The following is a 21,378-nucleotide window of genomic DNA, read 5'->3' as shown; positions in this document are numbered from 1 at the left end:
CCTCTGTTAAAGGAAGGGCAAAGGGTTGGATTCAAGCTAGCCAACCCCTATTCTATTATGATATCTGGATGTGCACACATGCCATGAACTCTGATGTTGTTCACTCATGTCTGGCTCTCTGTGACCCCATTTGGAGTTTTCTTGGCAGAGATACTGGAACAGTTTGCCACTTCCTTCTCCAGCTCATTTGACAGACGAGGAACCTGAGGCAAGCAGGGTGTCTGAGGTCAGATTTGAACTCAAATCTTCCTCACTCCAGGTCCTGCACTCTATCCATGTCACCACCTAGCTACCTGTGAACTTTATTTGAATGTCTAAAGGTACATTGGAAAAGCCTTGGAATTGCTCTATTATTTTCAGCATCAAACTCTGGGCTTTAATTTCCTCATCTGTAAAAATAAGGGAAAACGAGAAATGGATCACCTTCCTTTTCTTGGGGACATAGGAATGGGTAAACATTATAGATGTCCAGAAGGTTATAGCTGGGACTTGGTGTGTTGACTGACTTCACTTAACTGTTTTGTTATAGAGGAAGATGGAGTGTGTGTGTGTGTGTGTGTGTGTGTGTGTGTGTGTGTGAGAGAGAGAGAGAGAGAGAGAGAGAGAGAGAGAGAGAGAGAGAGAGAGCTAGAGAGCTTCGTCTACCTCAGTTTTCTCATCCATAAAATGGGGGAAAGAATAGCTCCTACCTCCCCACCCCAAGGTTGTTGTGAGGTTAAAATGTGAATGTTTCTAAAACAGTTTCCCTAGCTTTAAAGCTTGTGTGTGTTTGGGGGGGATTTCCCCTCCTAATATAGAGGATTGGACTAAACCTAAATTCCTTGTCTGTGATACAATTCTGAAGACACAAGTCAATGCCGTCCTTGCCAGAGGCCATCATACCCCAACCAGCTGAGAAGGTCACAGTCTGAGGAAGGAGGTCTGCAAAGCAGACCCCAGAATGAAGGCACCCTGCTGATCCCCCTCTGTGGCTTCTCTCCCCAAATTTTCCCCTCTAATGGACTTGTTATAATTATTCTCTCCCCAATACAGGAGAAATTATATGAGAGCAAATATTTATAGGATCAATAAATATATATATATACCCTACTTTAAGCCCCCTAGGTTATTACCCTAAAAGATTGCAATTACAGAATTAAAGCCCAAATTACTGCCCATGATACCTCCTTTCTCAAGCACAAGACACACTCCAGGGCCCTATAATAAACACCAGCCAAAAGCTTGAGTACTATAATGAATCTTGTCCTACAGTTACCACACTCCAATGAATTTGTTGAAACAGAAGCCAAGCAGCATTGCTAGGCACTTCAAAGTAACACAAGAAAAACAACTTGTAAATTGAGGAAGACCCCAAAACTGGTCTGCTTTCCAGTCCTCACACCTAGATATGAAGGTGTTTTGTTGTTCATCTCCCAAGCAATTATGATTGATAGTGAAAGCTGACCAAAAGCACAATGATCCTCTCAGCAGGTCAAGGGGTACTAACCTACAAATGGCTTTATTCACATTAATCATATCTATCACAGAGTGTTGTAGAAACCTAGTAAATGATCACAGAATTCTTTGTTGTAGTAACATCATAAGAATATTGTTTAGGTGATTTGATAATATCCAATCAAATTGTAGAATGTCACATACATAGAAGATTGATTGACTGCATAACAGTCATCATCCATAACTAGGTTCTACCCTATGTCAAGCCCAAGATGAATTGAAGTCGCTCCAAATTAAAAAAAAAAACAAAAAAAGGGGGGAGATGTCGGGAGCCATAAAGACCACGCTGTTTGACATGGTCCATGTGAAAACCGAGGATAACAAATCAGCCCCCAGGAAGGATAGAAATACCCACTGAAAACCCCCTAAGTGACTTACATTATTAGCATCCCCTTCTTATTGGAATTGCTATAATTATTATTCTTACTTAGACCAAGGAAAAATAGATGAGAGCAACATGCTTGCAGAGTTAATACAGATGTCCCACCCTGTCCCCATAGGATATTACTAGGAGAGCCCATTTACAAAATTAAACCTAAGGATTCTTACATACCCACTTAGATAGGACCCTCTTTTATAGGCATAAAAACTTCTGGCAAATCTGTGCTCTGAATTCCCTAACCTATATCTGTGTCATGGAACAATGTTTCATTGACTATCTCCCTAGGCTTCCTGTCTGTTGTTAGGTTCCGTGGAAACATGTATGTTGAAAATGAAACTGTGTGCCAAGTAGATGTATGATCATGAGGGTATAAAATAATTCCAGACCTCAGCCAAAGTGGAGCAATGAAACCTGTGCTGCAGATTGAATGCGAAAGCTGTGTCCCATCCATCATTTCGCCAACACCATCCCACCTCCAAGACCCCATCCCCTGTGGGAGGCTGGCCCACCTCACAGCACGTCCTCAGTGGACTAATTGCAGAATTTTATTGTTAATGCCACCAGAAATATTTCATTACAAGAAATGACTTTTGTCCAATTGTATAGTCTCATAGATTGAAAGCAGAAGAGAACCGTTAGAAATCATGAAATCTAAACCCCTGATTTTTGAATTGAGGAAACTAAGGCACAGAAATATTTAATGGCTTGCCCAGGGCCACTTGGCTGGTAAATATCTCACATGGTGCTCACTCCACACTTCTTCACATGATCTCTTAAGTACTAGCTAGACCTTCTGTGTCCAACCCTAAATAATAGCCTCTGTGTCCCAGGGTTGTTGTAAGGTTACAATGAGAATTTTTGGAAAGTGCCTTTCTAATTTGAAAGCTCTCTATAAAAGCTGACTATTATTATGTTTTCTCTTTCAAGCAGTAACAATAACTACTCTTGGTGTTTATGTAATGCTCTTGAGTTTTGTAAAAATGCAATTTCAAGCAGACCTACTATTTTTCCAGAGCGTTTCAAAAATTTGCAAGTCAATGCACATATATATCTCATTTGATTTCACTGGACCAAATGAGCTAAAGCCTTCAAACCTTTCTTCTTTTGCTTTTTGACTTCTTTGTTAGATTGACATCATTAAATAATCTGTGTCCAAATTTCCTCTCAAGTGATTCATATATACAATCAAAGCTTTAGATTTTTTCTTTCCATTGGGAAACTTGAAGGACAAATGCTTAGGAACATTAATGTATTAAAATAAAAACCCCTCATCTTCCATCTTAGAATCATTACTGTGTATTGGTTCCAAGGAAGAAGAGTGGTAAGGGCTAGGCAGTGGGGGGTCAAGTGACTTGTCCAGGATCACACAGCTAGGAAGTGTCTGCGGCCAGATTTGAACCCAGGATCTCTTATTTCTAGGTCTGGCTCTCTACCCATTGAGTTTCCTCGCTGTTCCCCTTAGTAGATTTTTATTTATTTATTTATTTACTGAGTCAATTTAGAACATTATTCCTTGGTTACAGGAATCATATTATTTCCTTCCCTCCCATTCCTCTACCCTTCCCATACCTGATTCACAATTTTACTGAGTATTACATGTGTCCTTGATCAAAACCTATTTCCATGTTGTTGGTGTTTGCATTACCATGTTAATTTAGAGACTACATCCCCAGCCATATCCCCTTGACCCATGAAATCAAGCAGTTGTTTTTCTTCTGTGTTTCTACTCCCCCAGTTTTTCCTCTGAATGTGGATAGTGTTCTTTCTCGTACATCCCTCCAAGTTGTTTAGGATCACTGCATTGCCACTAATGGAGAAATCCATTACATTCGATTGTACCACAGTGTATCAATCTCTGTGTACAATGTTTTCCTGGTTCTGCTCCTTTAACTCTACATCAATTCCTAGAGGTCATTGCAGTTCCCATGGAATTCCTCCAGTTTATTATTCCTTTAAGCACAATAGTATTCCATCACCAGCAGATACTACAAATTGTTCAGCCATTCCCCAATTCCCCAATCAAGCATCCCCTCATTTTCCAGTTTTTTGCCATCACAAAAAGCACAGCTATGAATATTCTTGTACAAGTCTTTTTCCTTATGATCTCTTTGGGGTAGAAACCCAGGACTGCTATGACTGGATCAAAAGGCAGTCTTTTAGTGCCCTTTGGGCATAGTTCCCAATTGCCATCCAGAATGGTTGGCTCAATTCACAACTCCACCAGCAATAAATTAATGTCCCAACTTTGCCACATCCCATCCAGCATTCATTACTTTCCATAGCTGTTATGTTAGCCAGTCTGCTAGGTGATACCTCAGAGTTGTTTTGATTTGCATCTCTCTGATTATAAGAGATTTAGAACACTTCTTCATGTGCTTATTAATAGTTTTGATTTCTTTAACTGAAAACTGCCTATTCATGTCCCTTGCCCATTTATCAATTGGAGAATGGCTTGATTTTTTTGTATAATTGATTTAGCTCTTTGTAAATTTGAGTAATTAGACCTTTGTCAGAGCTTTTTGTTATGAAGATTGTTTCCCAATTTGTTGCTTCCCTTCTAATTTTGGTTGCATTGGTTTTGTTTGTACAAAACCTTTTTAATTTGATGCAATCAAAATTATTTATTTTACATTTTACGATTTTTTTTCTAGATCTTGCTTGGTTTTTAAGTTTTTCCTTTCCCAAAGATCTAACATGTATACTATTCTGTGTTCATCTAGTTTGCTTATAGTTTGCTTCTTTATATTCAAGTCATTCATCCATTCTGAGTTTATCTTGGTTTAGGGTGTGAGATATTGATCCAAACCTAATCTCTCCCATACTGTCTTCCAATTTTCGCAGCAGTTTTTATCAAAGAGTGGATTTTGGTCCCAAAAGCTGGGATCTTTGGGCTTATCATAGACTGTCTTGCTGATGTCACTTATCCCAAGTCTATTCCACTGATCCTTCTTTCTGGCTCTTCACCAGTACCAAATTGTTTTGTTTTGTTTTTTTTTTAACCCTTACCTTCCGTCTTGGAGTCAATACTGTGTATTGACTCCATGGCAGAAGAGTTGGAAGGGCTAGGCAATGGGGGTCAAGTGACTTGCCCAGGGTCAAACAGTTGGGAAGTGTCTGAGGCCAGATTTGACCTAGGACCTCCCATCTCTAGGCCTGGCTTGCAATCCATTGAGCTACCCAGCTGCTCCCTACCAAATTGTTTTGATGACTACTCCTTTTAGTATAGTTTGAGATCTAGGACTGCAAGGCCTCCTTCCTTCGCATTTTTTTTCATGATTTCCCTGTATATCCTTGATCTTTTGTTCTTCCAAATGAACTTTGTTATGGATTTTTCTACTTCAGTAAAAAGTTTTTTTGGTAGTTCAATGGGTATGGCACTAAATAAGTAATTTTAATTTGGGTATGATGGTCATTTTTATTATGTTAGCTCATCCTACCCATGAGCAATTGATGTTTTTTCCAATTGTTTAGATCTAGTTTTAATTGTGTAAAGAGTGTTTTGTAGTTGTGTTCAAATAGTTCCTGTGTTTGTCTTGGCAGATAGGTTCCTAAGAATTTTATATTGTCTAGGGTGATTATAAATGGAATTTCTTTCTAATTCTTGTTGCTGAGATGTGTTGGAAATATATAGAAATGCTGATGACTTATGTGGGTTTATTTTGTATCCTGCAACTTTGCTAGATTTTTATTATTTTTACTAGCTTTTTGGCTGATTCTCTAGGATTCTTTAAGTAGACCATCATATAATCTGCAAGTTGTGATAGTTTGGGCTCTTCATTGCCTATTTTAATATCTTCAATTTCTTTTTGTCCTCTAATTGCTACAGCTAGTGTTTCTAGTACAATGTTAAATAATAGAGGTAATGATGGGCATCCTTGTTCCACTTCTCATCTTATTGGGAAGACTTCTAGATTATCCCCATTGCAGATGATGTTTGCTGATGGCTTTAGATATATACTGTTTATTATTTTTAGGAAAGGCCCTTCTATTCCTATGCTTTCTAGTGTTTTCAATTGGAATGAGTGCATCTATTGAGATGTGATTTTTGTTGGTTTGCTTGTTAATATGGTCAATTGTGTGGATGGTTTTCCCAATATTGAACCATCCTTGCATTCCTGGCATGAATCCTAACTGGTCATAGTGAATAACCCTCTTGATCACTTGCTGGAGTCTTTTTGCTAGTATTCTATTTAAGATTTTTGCATCTATATTCATTAAGGAGATTGTTCTGTAGTTTTCTTTCCCTGTTTTTGACCTGCCTGCCTTTGGAATCAGTACCATATTTGTGTCATAAAAGGAATTTGGTAAAACTCCTTCTTTGCTTATTCTGTCCAATAGTTTGTATGATATTGGAATTAGTTGTTCTTTGAATGTTTGATAGAATTCATTTGTGAATCCATCTGGACCTGGGGATTTTTTCTTAGGGAGTTCTTTGATGGCTTGTTCAATTTCTTTTTCTGATAATGGGGTTGTTTAGGTAGTCTATTTCTTTCTCTGACAGTCTAGGCAATTTATATTTTTGTAAATATTCATCCATATCACCTAGATTGCCATATTTACTGCCATATAATTGAGCATAATAGTTTTTAATGATTGCTTTAATTTCCTCTTCATTAAAGGTGAGGTCTACCTTTTCATCTTGGATACTGTCAATTTGGTTTTCTTCCTTCCTTTTTTAAATTACATTGACCTGTACTTTGTGTATTTTATTTGTTTTTTTTTTTAAAGTACCAGGTTATAGTCTTATTGACTTTCAATTTTATTAATTTCTCCTTTGATTTTTAGGATCTCTAATTTAGTCTTCATCTGAGGGTTTTTAATTTGTTCACTTTGTGGTTTTTAAACTTGCATGCCCAATTCATTGACCTCTGCCCTTTCTAATTTTTAATATATGAACTCAAGGATATAAATTTCTCCTTGAGTATGGCTTTGGCTTTATCCCATAGATTTTGAAAGGATGTCTTATCATTGTCATTTTCTTCAATGAAATTATTAATTATTTCTATGATTTTAACTAACTGATTCTGGAAAATTCTATTGTTTAATTTCCAATTAGTTTTTTATTTACCTCTCCATGTACCCTTAATTATTATTTTCATTGCATTGTGATCTGAGAAGTTTGCATTTATTATTTCTGCTCTTTTGCACTTGTTTGCAATGTTTTTATGCCCTAGTACATGGTCAGTCTTTGTGAATGTACCATGTGCTCCTGAAAAGAAGGTGTATTCCTTTTTGTCTCTATTTATTTTTCTCCACATATCTACTAACTCTAATTTTTCTAAGATTCATTCACTTCTCTTACCTCTTTCTTATTTATTTTTTGGTTTGATTTATCTAGTTCTGATAGAGGAAGTTTCAGGTCTCCCACTAGTATAGTTTTTCTATCTATTTCATCCTTGAGCTTCACTAGTTTCTCCTTTAGAAATTTGGATACTATGCCATTTGGTGCATACATGTTGAGTACTGATATTTCCTCATTGTCTATACTGCCTTTTATCAGAATGTAATCACCTTCCCTATCTCTTTTAATTAGATTTATTTTTACTTTGGCTTTGTCAGATTTCATGATTGTGACTTCTGCCTTCTTTTTATCAGTTGATACCCAATAGATTTGGCTCCATCCTCTTACTTTTGCCCCATGCATGTCTGCCTTCCTCATGTGTATTTCTTGTAGACAGCATATGGTAGGGTTTTGGTTTCTAATTCACTCTGTTATTAACTTGCATTTTATGAGTGAGTTCATTCCATTCATATTCAGAGTTAGGTTTACCAGCTGTGTATTTCCCAGCATTTTGATTTCTACTCCTAGCCCTGCCTTTTTTTCTTTCACTATTTCCTTCTACACCAATGTTTTGTTTTTAAGCAGTGCCCCTAATTCCCACCCTTATTTTACTTTCCTTTCTATCCCCCTCCCTTCTTATTCCCTTCTTATTTTCCTTACAGTCTTTTTAAACTACCCCACCCTCTCCCTCCCTTGTACTGTTTCCCTCCCCACCAATACATTTGTTACCCTCTACTTCCCTATATGGCGCAAATCAATTCTCTGCCCCGATGTATTTGATTGTTCTTCCCTCTTTGAGTGAATTTCAGTGCAGGTAAGAGTTGAGTATTTCCTGTCTCCAACCTCTTTACCTTTCCAGTGTATTAATATTCTCCCCCCTCCCACCATGCACTTCTTTGTGGCATATAAATTTATCCCCTTTTATTTCTTTTCCCATTTCTTTTAGTATTAACCTCTTTTTATCTCTAGTTGTATATATATGTATGTATACATATATATGTATTTATGCATACATATATCTATATACATATTTATATTATGGCATTTCATTCTATACAATTTGTCACTGTTCCCTCTAAGTGTAATTCTAACATTTTGGCTTTCAAGACACTATTTTCTGTTTCCAGATGACTTATCTTAGTTTTTAAATTCTTTCCCAGTTGTCTTCAGCCTCTCTTGTGTTTTAAATTGTATTTTGAGTTCTTCCAAAGCCTGTATCCAATTTGCTGGAGTTTCTCTTTTTTTTTTTTTGGCTTGGTGTTCCCTCATCCTTCTCTCGTTTGCTCTTTGTTTCTTGCCTGTATATAAGCTGTTGATTGTAATTTCTTTTTCTGTTGTTTGCTCATATTTACCCCTTCTTTATTCCCTGCAATTGCCTGTGCTCTTGCTCCTCTCATTTTTTGGTTAGATCTGTGGGCTTTTCTGTCAGCCTTCACCCTTGGAGCTTAGTCAGCAAATCTTTCAGCTAAGTCTGTAGGGGAGGGGTGTTAGAGCTTGAGCTTCCCTGCCCTCTGAAGGCTTTGATGGGATTAAGTCCAGCTAGGTTGGTCTGGATGTGCCCTGAGGCCAAAACCTCTGGAGGGGAGGGCAATATGGAGTGTCTGAGCTGCTGCAACTAGGCTGCCCACTCTGAGTTTCTTCTCCAACTGGTTCCCCACTGCCTGTGTTCGATGCTCTAAGCCTGGCACAGCTTTGCCCACAAGGTACTCCCTCTAGACCAGCACCCTTGCCTGCCCAGATGTTCCAGCTGCCCTGGAGGCTTAGTGCTCTGGGGAAGGGGCCTGAGAGCTTCCTTCTTACTTCCCCTTCAACCCAAGTGTTTTCAAATTCAGGCTTTTGGGGGGCATACCTTTTAAGTTGAGTCCTGCAGGAAGGTTCCTTGGCTCTGTCTTATTGTTAGGTTTGGTTTTCAGTCCCCTAGGAGCATTTAGTTTGTAATTGGTAAGGAAAGGTTTTCAGAGGTCTGAACTTTTGCTATCTCTACGTGGCCATCTTGACTCCTCCCCCATTAGTAAATTTAAAAAAATACATATGTTCTTAGCAGTGCAGTGATCTGGGACAATCCTGAAAGATTTGTGACAGAGAATACTCTCCAATACCAGAGAAAGAACTGTTGGAGTATAGTGTCTTTCACATGAGCATATCTGGTTTTATTTTGGAGTTCTGGTTTTGTATGAGTTTGCTCTTACAACAAGGACCAATATGGAAATGGATTTTGCAGGACAAAAATAAAATTTTTAAAATAGTTTTTAAAATTCTGTGCTTCACAACAAGTCAATAAGTATTTATTATTAAGCACCTACTGTGTGCCAGGCACTGTGTTGGGCTTTGAGGGTATAAAAGAAAGTAAAAGATAGTTCTCACCCTGAAGCAGTTTATAAACTAACAGATTATAATACAAACAACCATCTGCTAAAAGAAGAGTTTTGTAAATAAAACTATAAAATCTCTTAATAGTATTTTTTGTTTTATTAATGGTGGGATTTTTTTTTACACTTCAGACCCTTCCCCATGAGAACTACACCTAACACCATCCAGGACCATACCTTACAATAAAGAAAGATCTTAGGTGACAGGAAACTATGCAGATTTCATAGCATTCATCACCATCAGCCATCACCCAGTGTAACATTCACCCTTTTACATAGAAAGAAGAAGTGTTTTTTGCTATCTGGCTTCTGGAACCAAGATTGGTTAAAGGCTCGTAAAATGTAAGATTATACATTTAGAGATAGGAAAGACCAATGAGGTCATTAGGTCCAAGACTCTTCTAGATTGGAACTCGGCATTAGACACGTGTGACTCTGGGCAAGTCACTTAACCCCTCCTTGCCTTGGTTTCCTCACTGTAAAATGAGCTAGAGAAGGAAATGACAAACTACTCTAGTATCTTTACCAAGAAAACCCCAAATGTGGTCATGAAAAATCAGACACAACTGAAATTACTGAATACTATAATCCCCCAGATGTTAGGGACCTTTTGGTACCTCCACTCACTATCATCCCTCATCCATAAAATGATCATTGGACCCTGTGACCTCTAAGGTCTAAATCTATAGTTCTCATAGGCCCCCAACCAATTCTGGGTTCAGAAGGTAATCTTGAAGCAAACTTCCCTCTTCTTAGTGGAAGAACTGTGGACTATAGATGTTGAACCATCACAAAAAGATAGGTCGTTCAACATCAACTCCCTGTTTTTATTTTTAGGAAGTTATAAAGTCTCAGAAATATTGTATTATAGAAATTATAGAATCTCAGAGAGCTCACTCAGATAACAGTGGCAGGGCCTTCTCTCCTACTCCAAACCCACGATTCTTTCTGCTTTGATGATATGGGTCTAAGACTTTTTTTTTAAACCTTACTTTCTGTCTTAGAATCAATACTAAGTATCAGTTCCAAGGCAAAAGAGCAGGAAGGGCTAGGAAATGGGAAGTAAATGACTTACCCAGGGTCACATGGCTAGGAAGTATCTAAGGTCAGGATTTGAATCCAGGATCTCCTGTCTCTGAGTCTGGGTCTCAACCCACTGAATTACCTAGATGTACCCCAGTCCCTGTCAAAGTCTTAATTACCCAGTTTAACTTAACCTTAATTTTGTGTCTCTCTTCTTTCCCATCCCCATAGGAAGCCTTGGAGTCCTGCCAGACCCGCATCTCTAAGTTAGAACTCCATCAGCAAGAACAGCAAGCCTTGCAGACCGATACTGTGAATGCCAAAGTCCTCCTGGGCAAGTGCATCAACGTGATCCTAGCCTTCATGACAGTCATCCTTGTGTGTGTGTCCACCATCGCCAAGTTTGTCGCCCCCATGATGAAAAGTCGCTTCCATATCCTGGGCACGTTCTTTGCAGTCACGCTTCTCGCCATATTTTGTAAAAACTGGGATCATATTCTGTGTGCTATAGAGAGGATAATAATACCAAGATGAATCTATTTGTTCTGGCTTCACATTCTTTTGAGAGAGTAACCTTTTCCACAGAGACTAACTACCAAATTTTTACAAAAGAGCTGTTGTGCACACTGAATGGCAGCTTCAAGAGGACTCAAGCTGTAACCTGTAAATAATTGCAATTCTCTTAACTAGATAACATTGCCTATTTCGTCGCTGTCCATGGTTAGTTAGCCCATCTCTTGTAAAATTCTCCCCTCACTACTTGCTGCCTTAATCGGAACAAATTTCCACTCTGCAAAACCAGCACAGCATAAGAAGGGAGCTTTGGGTTATTGTTGTTGTGTTTTTTTTTATTTAACTTTTGGGGTTTTATTTAAGATTTGGGGCTAGGTCAGGAAGATTTGGAAATAGCAGAAGGATAAAAGTGGATTTCAAAAGCTACCTTTGGCAATATGTATCTCAGCAAACCCTTTCCTCCACTGATAGGCCTCCCAGAGAAACTGTAGGGTTTGATTTGGTGAAAGAGATGAGCACAGGCTAGAAATGTCAAAATAGTCTTTCCTACAGAGATAGCCAATCTATGAGCTAGTCTGTAGGTAGGGCCCCCACGTCCATAGTGATTCATTAGAATTGTTATGGAGCTACTGAAGAGGCTTCTAAAAAACTAGTAGCCCACCCAATGTTAGGGTTTTAATGGAACTCTACTGTCCTTCAAACTGCAAAATGGTAGGATTTACGAGTGGATTTATTCATTCCATTTGACACTATATTAACTGACTAGTGACTTACTGCTCTAAAATGTGCCAAATATTTCCATATGACTTTTGTAATTAATGTTTGGTCTGGAAGTCATTTGTTTTTTGTATTGGGTTCTTCCAGGAGTACCCTGATGTGACCATGTTCTGGCCTGTTTATATGTGACATCCAGCCTTTCAGACAAATGCAGTCTCCTTTCTATTTTCTATTTTTCTCTGTGGGAAATCTCAAAGCATATTGGAACATAGGAATGATGTTATGTTGCTATAGGAAGCAAGAGAGACACATTTAATTCAATACGACTTCTTGGTCAACTATAAAAAGACAATATCATGTCATGTCTGCCTGTAGGAAAGGTAGATGAGTGAAGGGTGCCCGAAGTGGATAATAAAATCATTCACCATATTGATAAGGCCCTTGTAGGAATGTGGAAAATTAGAAGGAAGAGTAATGTATGATATGGAATATGGTATCCAAGTTAAAGCATTCTAAAAAGTTCCATCTTGCATGAGATTCTTTAGCCTCTGAGTAAAAGGGGTGAGGGTTCCTTTCTTTGAATTTTTTTAATGTTAAAAGCAAAGGGAAGAAAATGGAAATTCTACTTGGCTTCACTTTATTCAAAATACACCTTCCTTCAGGTGTACAGGAGTGTGTGTATTTGTGTTAACTTTTAATATGAAGAATGGTTGAAACATCAATGCATTTTTTTTTTGGTCTTTGTTTGAAAATGTTTTCAATGACCTGGATTTGAACAAAGTGCAATATTTTTCAAACAGCTGCTTTTAGGGAAATCTCTCCTTTAATGTGATTGTGTGAACTGTGATTTCAGGGAATATGGAGTAAGCCTTTGGTGAAAAATAGGTGTGACTGTGATCTCAGGTCAGCCTAGTCTCCCATTTGTCAGGTTTCTTTGAACCAGACACTAGGGAAGAGCTGAGATGCTTTCCCATCCTGGTGTTAGGACTTCTGTCTTGTCCTGAAGTGTCTACGTGATAAATGGTTGATTCACCAAGTCAGGGTTAAGTGGAAGGTTTTGGGTTCTTGGGTCAGAGAATGTAGGTGAGTTTCAGAGTTTCCTCTCCATATCTGTATTTAATGTCCAGTATTCACCTGCACCTGAGAACAGGGATAAACAATTTGTAGCAGTTCTGTCATTGAGTCATTGACTGATGTCACAAGCAGGATCCCAAGTCTACTTTCAGAAGAAGACCCTATAATTTGTTCTATTGAAAAAATGACTAAGCCTTTTCTCTTGGCACCCTATCATATCCCCATTAAATGGGGAGAACGATGGTGTGCTGTAGATTGAAAACATGAGTGAAAATAGATGAGCCCTTCTGATTTAATAAATCTCACTTTTCCTTAGTAGAAACACAGGACACACTCCTATCAGGAAAAAATACATTCTAAATGACTATCCATTTTAAACAGCAATGTCATTGAGAAATTTCCATGTACATAGCCTAACCTTTTATCCGCCATTGTCCTGCCATCTCCCCAAGTAAGAAGTAAGTTTTAAAAAGTCTTAAGCATAGGAAAGTCCATTTTTTTCTGTTGCCTAACACAACGACTACCGAGTGCCCACAGGATATTGAGGATGAGGAGGATCTTTGGGATTAAGGAAATTTTTTATATTTGGTAGACTTCACTGATTTCCTTGGTTGTTGAATATACTTCCCCACAGATTGCCTTCCAAAGGATTCTTAGTTCAGGTTGAGCCAGTAACCAAAGCACTACTTTGGGTGAGGGTAGGGAAGGGAGATTCTCCATCTTTAAGCACTGTTACTTCAGAGAACTATCCCATGTTGGATATTGTCACCCTAATGAGATGTTAGATTGAGCTCAGCTTCAAAACCAAGACTTTGGGTCTTGGTTTGATTTCTTGGATTTCTCCTGCCTTCCCTGAGGCTGATAGTAGCATCCCACGGTCACCCCCTCTAACTTGTCCCTGCGCTGTCTCCACACGTGTCATTTTCACCCAAATACTCTTACAACATGTACTTGCTGTTCTCTTCTGGTACTCAGGCTTCTATTGATGTGACCCAGCCTGGTCCCTACTAGTATTGCCTGGGACTGGCTCCCCTCTGGCCATCAATTACCTCTGCATCCTTTAGGTTTGTTTCTGGAATACTGAGTTCTGGCATCGGATAGAAACATTTTTGTGGTATGTCAAGAAACCCAATGCTCTCTTGCTTTGGAGACTTTGGAGATTTTAAAAAAAATCACCACTGTGCATCTATGATGTATGCATGATCACTGCCTCGCAATGGCTTATGGGAGATGGTCTGCCTGGAACCCACCTGGAAGGAGGCTGTAGGGAACCATGTGGCCTCACCCTAGAATTTCCTTCCCCATCCTTTCTGGTTCTAACTTGAAGCTTCCTGGGCCAGCTTTACCTTTCCCCTCACCAGCCCCTGCCCCCCCCCCCACCATTATCCTCATTCTCACTTTAGGCCAGAAAAGGGCAGGAGGTGAGTGTTACTGTGCCAGGGATAAGGGGCACAGTCCTAAGGCCCCCTTTCTCCTTTATCTCTACCAAGACCCCAATAAAGTGACCTTGTAGCCCTCTCTCCTGATCCACATTCCCCTCTACTACCCAGTGCTGCCTCTGAAATGTCCAAGACTTAATATGATTTTCTCAGATCTGGGATGCCAGAGCTTTTAATTGGTCCTCCTTGTGATTTTCCTTTAGAATCTAAGTGGAAAAATAAGAAGGTGGGAAAGGATGAGGTGGGATGTGTGTATGGGAGTGTTATAAAAAGTAACCCTTTAGTCCCTGACAGCGAAGGAGAAGCAGATTACCCCCAAGAAATTGTGAGTTGATGCTTAAAAGGGGGGAAAATGAAGATGATTGGGCAACGGACCAATGACTCAGAAGTATTCTCCTTGCATTTACTTTGGCAGGCACCCTTTGACCCCATTCTCCACCATATTTCTTGGGCTTAGGCCATGGAGTTACCAACAGTGGCTTGAAAGGGCCCTCTCTGCCCTCACGGCAGATTTTTTCTTTTTTTTTTCTTTTTTGGAAAAGTATGTGCCTGGCATCCTGGAGCCTGAATACATTTTCCCAAAGGGGGAAAAAAAAAGATTCCTTGAGATTGTTAAATTCTAGTTTACAGTGCTAGACTTGAGAATTTAATAGGCTAGCCTAGGAGCCCAGCCACCCTGGCTAACTTTGTGTAGAGTTCTTCCAATAAGTTGGAGACTGCATCATGTGTGTTTCCATAGCTAATGTTAAAGCACAAACATGATGAATTTTAAAATGCAGTGTTTTCGCTGGAGAGATGGCTTCAAATGGTGGCTTGCTTCCCACTCTGGGTGATTAACAGCCTGCAAACTTAAATTAGGAAAAGAAGGGAACTGGGCTGCCTACATCCTAAAACACTTAGAAACCTAAGGAAACAAACATTGCAATTAACAAAGAGACTGACTGGCAACCCCCTGGAAGAACAAAAACAGCCAATTTCCTCAAATCAACCAAATGCTCTCTGCTCTAAGATGTTTGAAAATACTATATGTACAGAAATTGTTTCAGACCTGATTTATTTGTTGCAAATTTTATTTATTTAAAGCATGTGCAGTGTGGTTTTCTTTTGTGTGAATTTGAGAGAAATGTTTCCATGAAGCATTGCTTGTGTCTAAGAGAATGCTAGCTAGCAAAGGTTGTAGTCACTGATGGTGAAGGTAGCTCTTAACCTGGCTGGCAAGTCTGATCTGTCCACCGCCAAATTGCCATTTTCTGTAGCACGATATAAAGTTTTATGTCAACCAACATGAAAAAGAACATCTGTAAAGTCTTAGTAAATTTTCACCTCACCGTATGTAGTTGTAACTGAACTCAAAACAGGTGCCATTATTTTTTTAAATAAATGTAATTGACATTATTAGTTTGGATGTTTAATAAAGAGTTCAATTTCTTTTTAAAAAAAATAAATGCTTTGTTGATGTCTTATTTTTACACCACAGTCATCACCAACTAGTCGCCTATCTTCTTCCTCTCTCCTACCCTTCCCTTGTCAGAAAAAGCAAAACAAAACTATTATTCAAGACCAACAGATATATGAGCATTGGGGAGGTCTATGGGTGTGGAATATTGCATATTCTCTCAGAATCTCTTCAGCAAAACAAATGAGCACCCAGAGGGAGTTTGACAGGATCTCTAATGCTGCACCCACCAAATCTCACCTTTCTCAGAGTTAATGAACATTTATTAAATACCTACTATCTGCCAGGCACTATGTAAGCCCTAGAGATAAAAATGAAAGGCCTGAAAACACTTCCCTGCCCTCCAGAAGCTTATATTCTAAAGGGGGAGACAATGAGTAAGTAACCAGTTATGTAGAGGATAAACACAGAGTTCTAGATGGGAGGTGCTCTGAGAGGGAGAAGCCATTAGCAGCTGGGGGATGGAGAAAGACCTTAGAGAAGGTAAGATCTGAACTGGGTTTTGAAGGAAGTCAAGAGGGAGAGATGAGGGGACAGAGTATTCACTCCAGGTGTGGGTATGGGAGATATCTTGTTTGAGGGAGTTCAAGGAGGCTGGTATCTCTGACATATAGAAGATATGGAGGGGAGGGGTAATCTATAAAAAGCCTGGAAAGGCTTATTCTTTAAGAGCCAAACAGAAAATCTTATATTTGATCTTGGGGCTAATAGGGAGCCACAGGAGTTTGGAGGAATGGGGTAATGACCTGGCTGGATGTCCAGATCTACACCTTTAGGAAAGTCACAAATCAGTTTGGCAACTGAGTGGATGAAGTATTAGAGTAGGGAGAAACTTCAAGCATGGACACCCAGTAGCAGGAAAAGAAGGAATCCCCCCCTCCCAACATTCCATAAGCTTCTGAAGATCAATGTCTGTGCCTCGTTTTCCTTCTGTACCTCCCCCTCCCCTAATCTAGCACAGTGTTCAGTGATAGAAAAGGTGATGATGGCATAGTAGTCCACTTTTGCTAACTTACTTCTTCAGATGATCACAAATTCTCAATTTAGTGCAATTAAATGGATAATGCTGCATAAATAATATAATTATTTCTTAAGATCTCAATGATGGTGTTTCAAATATTTGTTTCCACAGTAATACTAGAGAGACTAGAGACTAGATCTGAAATACATCTGTGGTTTATGACATTTTACGTCCCAGTAAGATCTTTATAAACAATGAACCACTTTAACCCCATAAAAATGATAGAACATATTAGATAAGCAATTAACATTTAACTGATAAAGAAACAGCAAGGCAGTTCTAAGCATCAGCTCTTCATGAACAAATCTGTAATAACAATAGTTCCAATGCAGAAATACTTCCAAAAACGAATTAATCTTTTTCAGACTAATATTCTATCCTAGCAGGTGATTTTTTTAGTTAAAAAGGGGCTGAGGGGAGGATGTGGAGAAATTAAGTTCAATATATTACATTCAGAAGAAAAGACCAGCTTTCCAAGAGTCTGACCATCCAAACTCCAGGCAATGTCATTTTTCATTTCCAATCCCCATATGGAGTAGGTTCAGAACCTTTGGGCCCACTCTTTTTCTTTGTAAGAGGATTGATATCACCTGGAAATTTTTCTAGTGGCTCTGGCTCTAAATTGGAATCTTTGGGGGCAACAACAGCAGCAGCAGCACCAAAAGTGGCAGCTATCACCACTGCAGCAGCAGTAGCAAAAGCCACCACAACAGCAGCAGCTTCAGAAGAAACAAGATTTATGGAGCACTTTGAAGTTTGTGAAATACTTTATATGTTGTCACAAGAACCCAGGGAGTTTTTTCCCCACTTTATGAGGAAATTGAGGCTAAGAGTTTAAGTGTCTGAGACCAGATTTGAACTCAGGAAGATGAGTCGCACTCTGTCCACTGTGCTATCTATCTAGCTGCCCTTGACTATAGCTTACATTTTTTCTTTGTTTTCATGTTATCTTCCCCCATTAGATGGTAAGCTAAGCTCCTTGAACTGTCTTTTGTTTCTCTGCCCCTTAGCAAAGTGTCCAGCACATAGTAGGTGCTTAATAAAGATAGATTGGTTATTCACTATTGTGTGTTTAGAATGCTTAAGAAAGCTTTTTACCCCTTCTCTATAGAACAGACTGAATTCTACAAAGGGGGGAACTTCCAAGGAAAGAGCCTTGCAAGGTACGTCAAAGAAGAGGAAGCAGAAAAGATGACACAGGTCAGGGATTGGCCAGCAAGAAGATTGACTCAGAGCAGAATACAAATTGCAGCTTTTCCTTTCATTTTCCTACTTCCAAAGCTTGAACCTAAAATCAGCCTGTTTTCCCTTCACACCAGGAGTTTTTAATATCATATATTATAAACCCCCTGACAATCTGGTGAAGCTTGTGGACCTCTTCTTAGAATAACTTATATTTAAAAAAGAATAATGTTTTTAAATGCATGGAATAAAATGCACCATTGATAGAGGAATCTAATTATGCTGAAATAATATTTTCTTCTCATCCAAGTTACTGACCCCCTGAAATCTATCCATGGATCCACTGGAATCTGTGAGGCCCAGGCTAAGAACTCCAGCTTTATGTGCATTCTATAATCAGATGTCACCTATCCTACATGTTCACAGCTTGGAACTTTGAGGGAAAATTACATATAACTGGGGATATTTGTCCTGGAGAAGAATCAGGGGGAACCCAATGGTTGTCTCCATGTGTTGTATGAAAGGGAAGGATTAATCTTTCTCTGTTTGACTTCAGAAGGCAGAATCTGGAACAATGGATAGAAATTGCAAAGAAGCCAATTTAGATTGGATAAAGAAAAACCTGAGCTGCCCCAAAGTAGAATCAATCAATCAATCAATCACCATTTATGAGCTTCCTCAAAAGTTAGGGAGTTCCTGCTTCTCAGAAGTCTTCAAGAAGACACTGAAAGAACACTTGAATGTGTAACAGTGGGGATCCCTTCAGTGTAGGGGTGGTTCAGAAAGCCACTCAAGATCCCTTCTGACTTTCAGATTCAGTGACTCTGATTCTCTGGGGCCTTTGAAGATCCTTGGCCATCATTCCGAGCCTCATCTCATCTGTCCATGCAGAGCTAGAAGGTAGGAGAGATGGATCTGAATGTTGAAACTAGCTCAAGATGATCCCTGGGGGTTGCTTCTTAGACTAGATATTTGAAGAGGTTCTCTTATTTTTCTCTAGCCTAAAGGTGGAAGGATGTTGAGGGTGGAGGGAAATTCAACCAATTTTTCCTGTTTGTACATCTTGTTATCTACCCCAGGAGCTCCTTGACATGGATCCAATTGATGGCTCCTGATTATCAAAGATACCATATATGGGGCTATGAGTCTTGATTTTACATCTATGAATTCATATTAATTATGAGTGAATGGACACCGGGGCTCAGGAACATTTGTCTTCTATTGTCTAGTTCTGTGAATAAACCAGAAAAATTTTTTGCTCATTTCAAAGAGAATTATTTCCAAATTTGACCATTTCCTAATTGTTCCACTGTCCAGGCAGGGGTGAGGACAAAAGGCCAGGCAGAATCGGAAAAGATGGACCTGTTCAAGTCGTCCTGAGCTAAATAGATTTGTAGTATTAGAGGAAGGAGAAGCCAACAGGGAGACTTTCCATCCCCAGTATATGAGATTGGCACAGCATGTAATGGTTACTGTCTTCAGGCAGTTGGCTTGGTTGAAGATGGCTCAGCTTTTTACCTTGGCAACCAGTAGGTCCCCAGTGATTAGCCATCTGGATTGCATGGCACCTGCTACCAATCTGCTGCCTGAGCCTAGGAAAGCAATTCAGCCTCCTAGTATAATTGGTAGAAAGCTTGCTCACTCGTGCGACTTTCAGCCGGATGAAAGCCAGGCTGACAAGAGAAAAGTCATTGGGCATGGCTATTTATCCAAGACCACTCTTCCCATCAGAAGTCACTGATCACTTAAAAACTGATCTTCCTGCTTGGAAGGAAAAAAAACCTCCAGAATTCTACAAGGATTTCTTCAAGCAAACACCAATCCTGTTTGGGAGCGCCATGAAGTCCACAAAGTCCCAAAGACTCCTTTGTGGTCATTATCCGGGTTTGGGATGACTGGTCTGACCTTCAATTACCAGCCAGCCTAATTCAAATGGCAATAATCCCCCTGGATTGTTTCAAGCCTCATGTTATTGCATCAACGTGCTCTCCCATGGGCAGTTGAGGGGCAGAGGGCTATGGCAAACAGGAGAGACTCTAAAATCTACAGATGAGCTCAGCAACAGGATGACACTCACTCACTCCCTGTCCAGAAGCAAGTCATCTCATTTCTCTTCATCACCTCACCTATAAAATGAGAGACAATGTGGTTCAGTGGGGAAATGGTAGGATTTGAACTCAAAAGACCACAGTTCAGATCCAACCCTGATATTCACTATCTGTAAATGTCAGTATATCTGTACATTTGAGCAGAGATGTTTTTTTTTTTTCTAAACTCTTACTCTCTTAATATCAATCCTAAAATGAAAGAGTGGTAAGGGCTAGGCAATTGGGGTTAAATGACTTGTCCAAGGTCACACAGCTAGGAAGTGTCTGAGGCTGGATTTGAACTCCAGACACTCTAAACACTGTGCCATTGAGGTGACTGGAACATGTTAATCAACCTTCTTGACCTCAGGTTTCTCATCTGTAAAATGAAGGGATTGGCCTAGATCAGAAGTGTTAAACATAAGGCTTGGGTCATGCTCCAGGGAGCATTTCCAAGTACAGCCTGAACAGGATTAAAATGTAATTGGGAAACTTTTAACAAATTTTTTTGAAAATGCAATAGGATGCAGAAAATGTAAATATGCAGTTTCCTATGCAGTATGTAAATATCCTTGTGTATAGTTCAGTGGCTTTGACACCACTGGCTTATATGACTTACGTAACCCTCTTTATAAGGCATGTAACTTCCCCCAGACCTCAGTTTTTTTCATCTATAAAATAAGGGGGTTAGACATGAAATTCATTGAGATCTCTTCCAGTTCAGGGTCGCATCTTATAATCCTGTAGTTACAGCTTGCACTACTTAACGTCTGAGGCCATTATGGTCAAAGGACTTTGAGGACCTTAAAGGACTACATAGAAATATGAGATACTGTTATTATTGTTGTTATTAAGTTGGTTTCAATCACGTTTCCCTCTTCATGAACCTATTTGGGGTTTTCTTGGCAAAGATACTGGAGTGGTTTGCCATTTCCTTCTCCAGATCATTTGACAGATGAAGAAACTGAGGCAAACAGAGTAAAATGACTTGTCCATAGTCACACGGCTAGTAAGTATCTGAGATTGGGTTTGAACTCGGGTCCTCCTGATTCCTGGTCTGGTGTTCCATCTATTTTGCCACCTAGCTGCCCATAGTTATTATTAGAAGCAAGTTATTATTTTAAGATACTGATGTTATATGCAAATGTGACCTACTGCTAGTATTATATATGTATGCTGTAGTGGATAGAGATCTGGTCTAGAAGTGCAAAAGACTTGGGTTCAAATTCTACTTCTTACACCTGGCTCTGTGACTCTGGATAAGTCATTTATCTCTCAGTGCTCCCAGACACCTCTCTAAGAATATAAATGGCAAAAACCTTGCTAATCTATATTGATAG

General features: G+C 39.3%; 1 protein-coding gene across 5 annotated transcripts in view; it reads left to right on the top strand.

Annotated features, from left to right (window-relative positions):
* The window catches only part of TMCC3 (transmembrane and coiled-coil domain family 3), a 397,001-nt gene extending 381,264 nt beyond the window's left edge, over positions 1 to 15,737 (top strand). For all 5 annotated transcript variants that reach the window (XM_007503219.3, XM_001363950.4, XM_056798650.1 and 2 more), the window contains exon 4: positions 10,781 to 15,737. In XM_007503219.3, coding sequence (XP_007503281.1) covers positions 10,781 to 11,083 — 303 coding nt within the window. In that variant the 3' untranslated portion in view covers positions 11,084 to 15,737. The remainder of the gene's footprint in view (positions 1 to 10,780) is intronic.
* The last annotated feature ends 5,641 nt before the right edge of the window (positions 15,738 to 21,378 follow it).

This window comes from Monodelphis domestica, chromosome 5 (genome assembly GCF_027887165.1).
Source record: "Monodelphis domestica isolate mMonDom1 chromosome 5, mMonDom1.pri, whole genome shotgun sequence".
In the NCBI taxonomy this organism is placed as follows: Eukaryota; Metazoa; Chordata; class Mammalia; order Didelphimorphia; family Didelphidae; genus Monodelphis; species Monodelphis domestica.
Note: the sequence above shows the minus strand (reverse complement) of the source record. Positions and strands in the feature narration are given on the sequence as shown.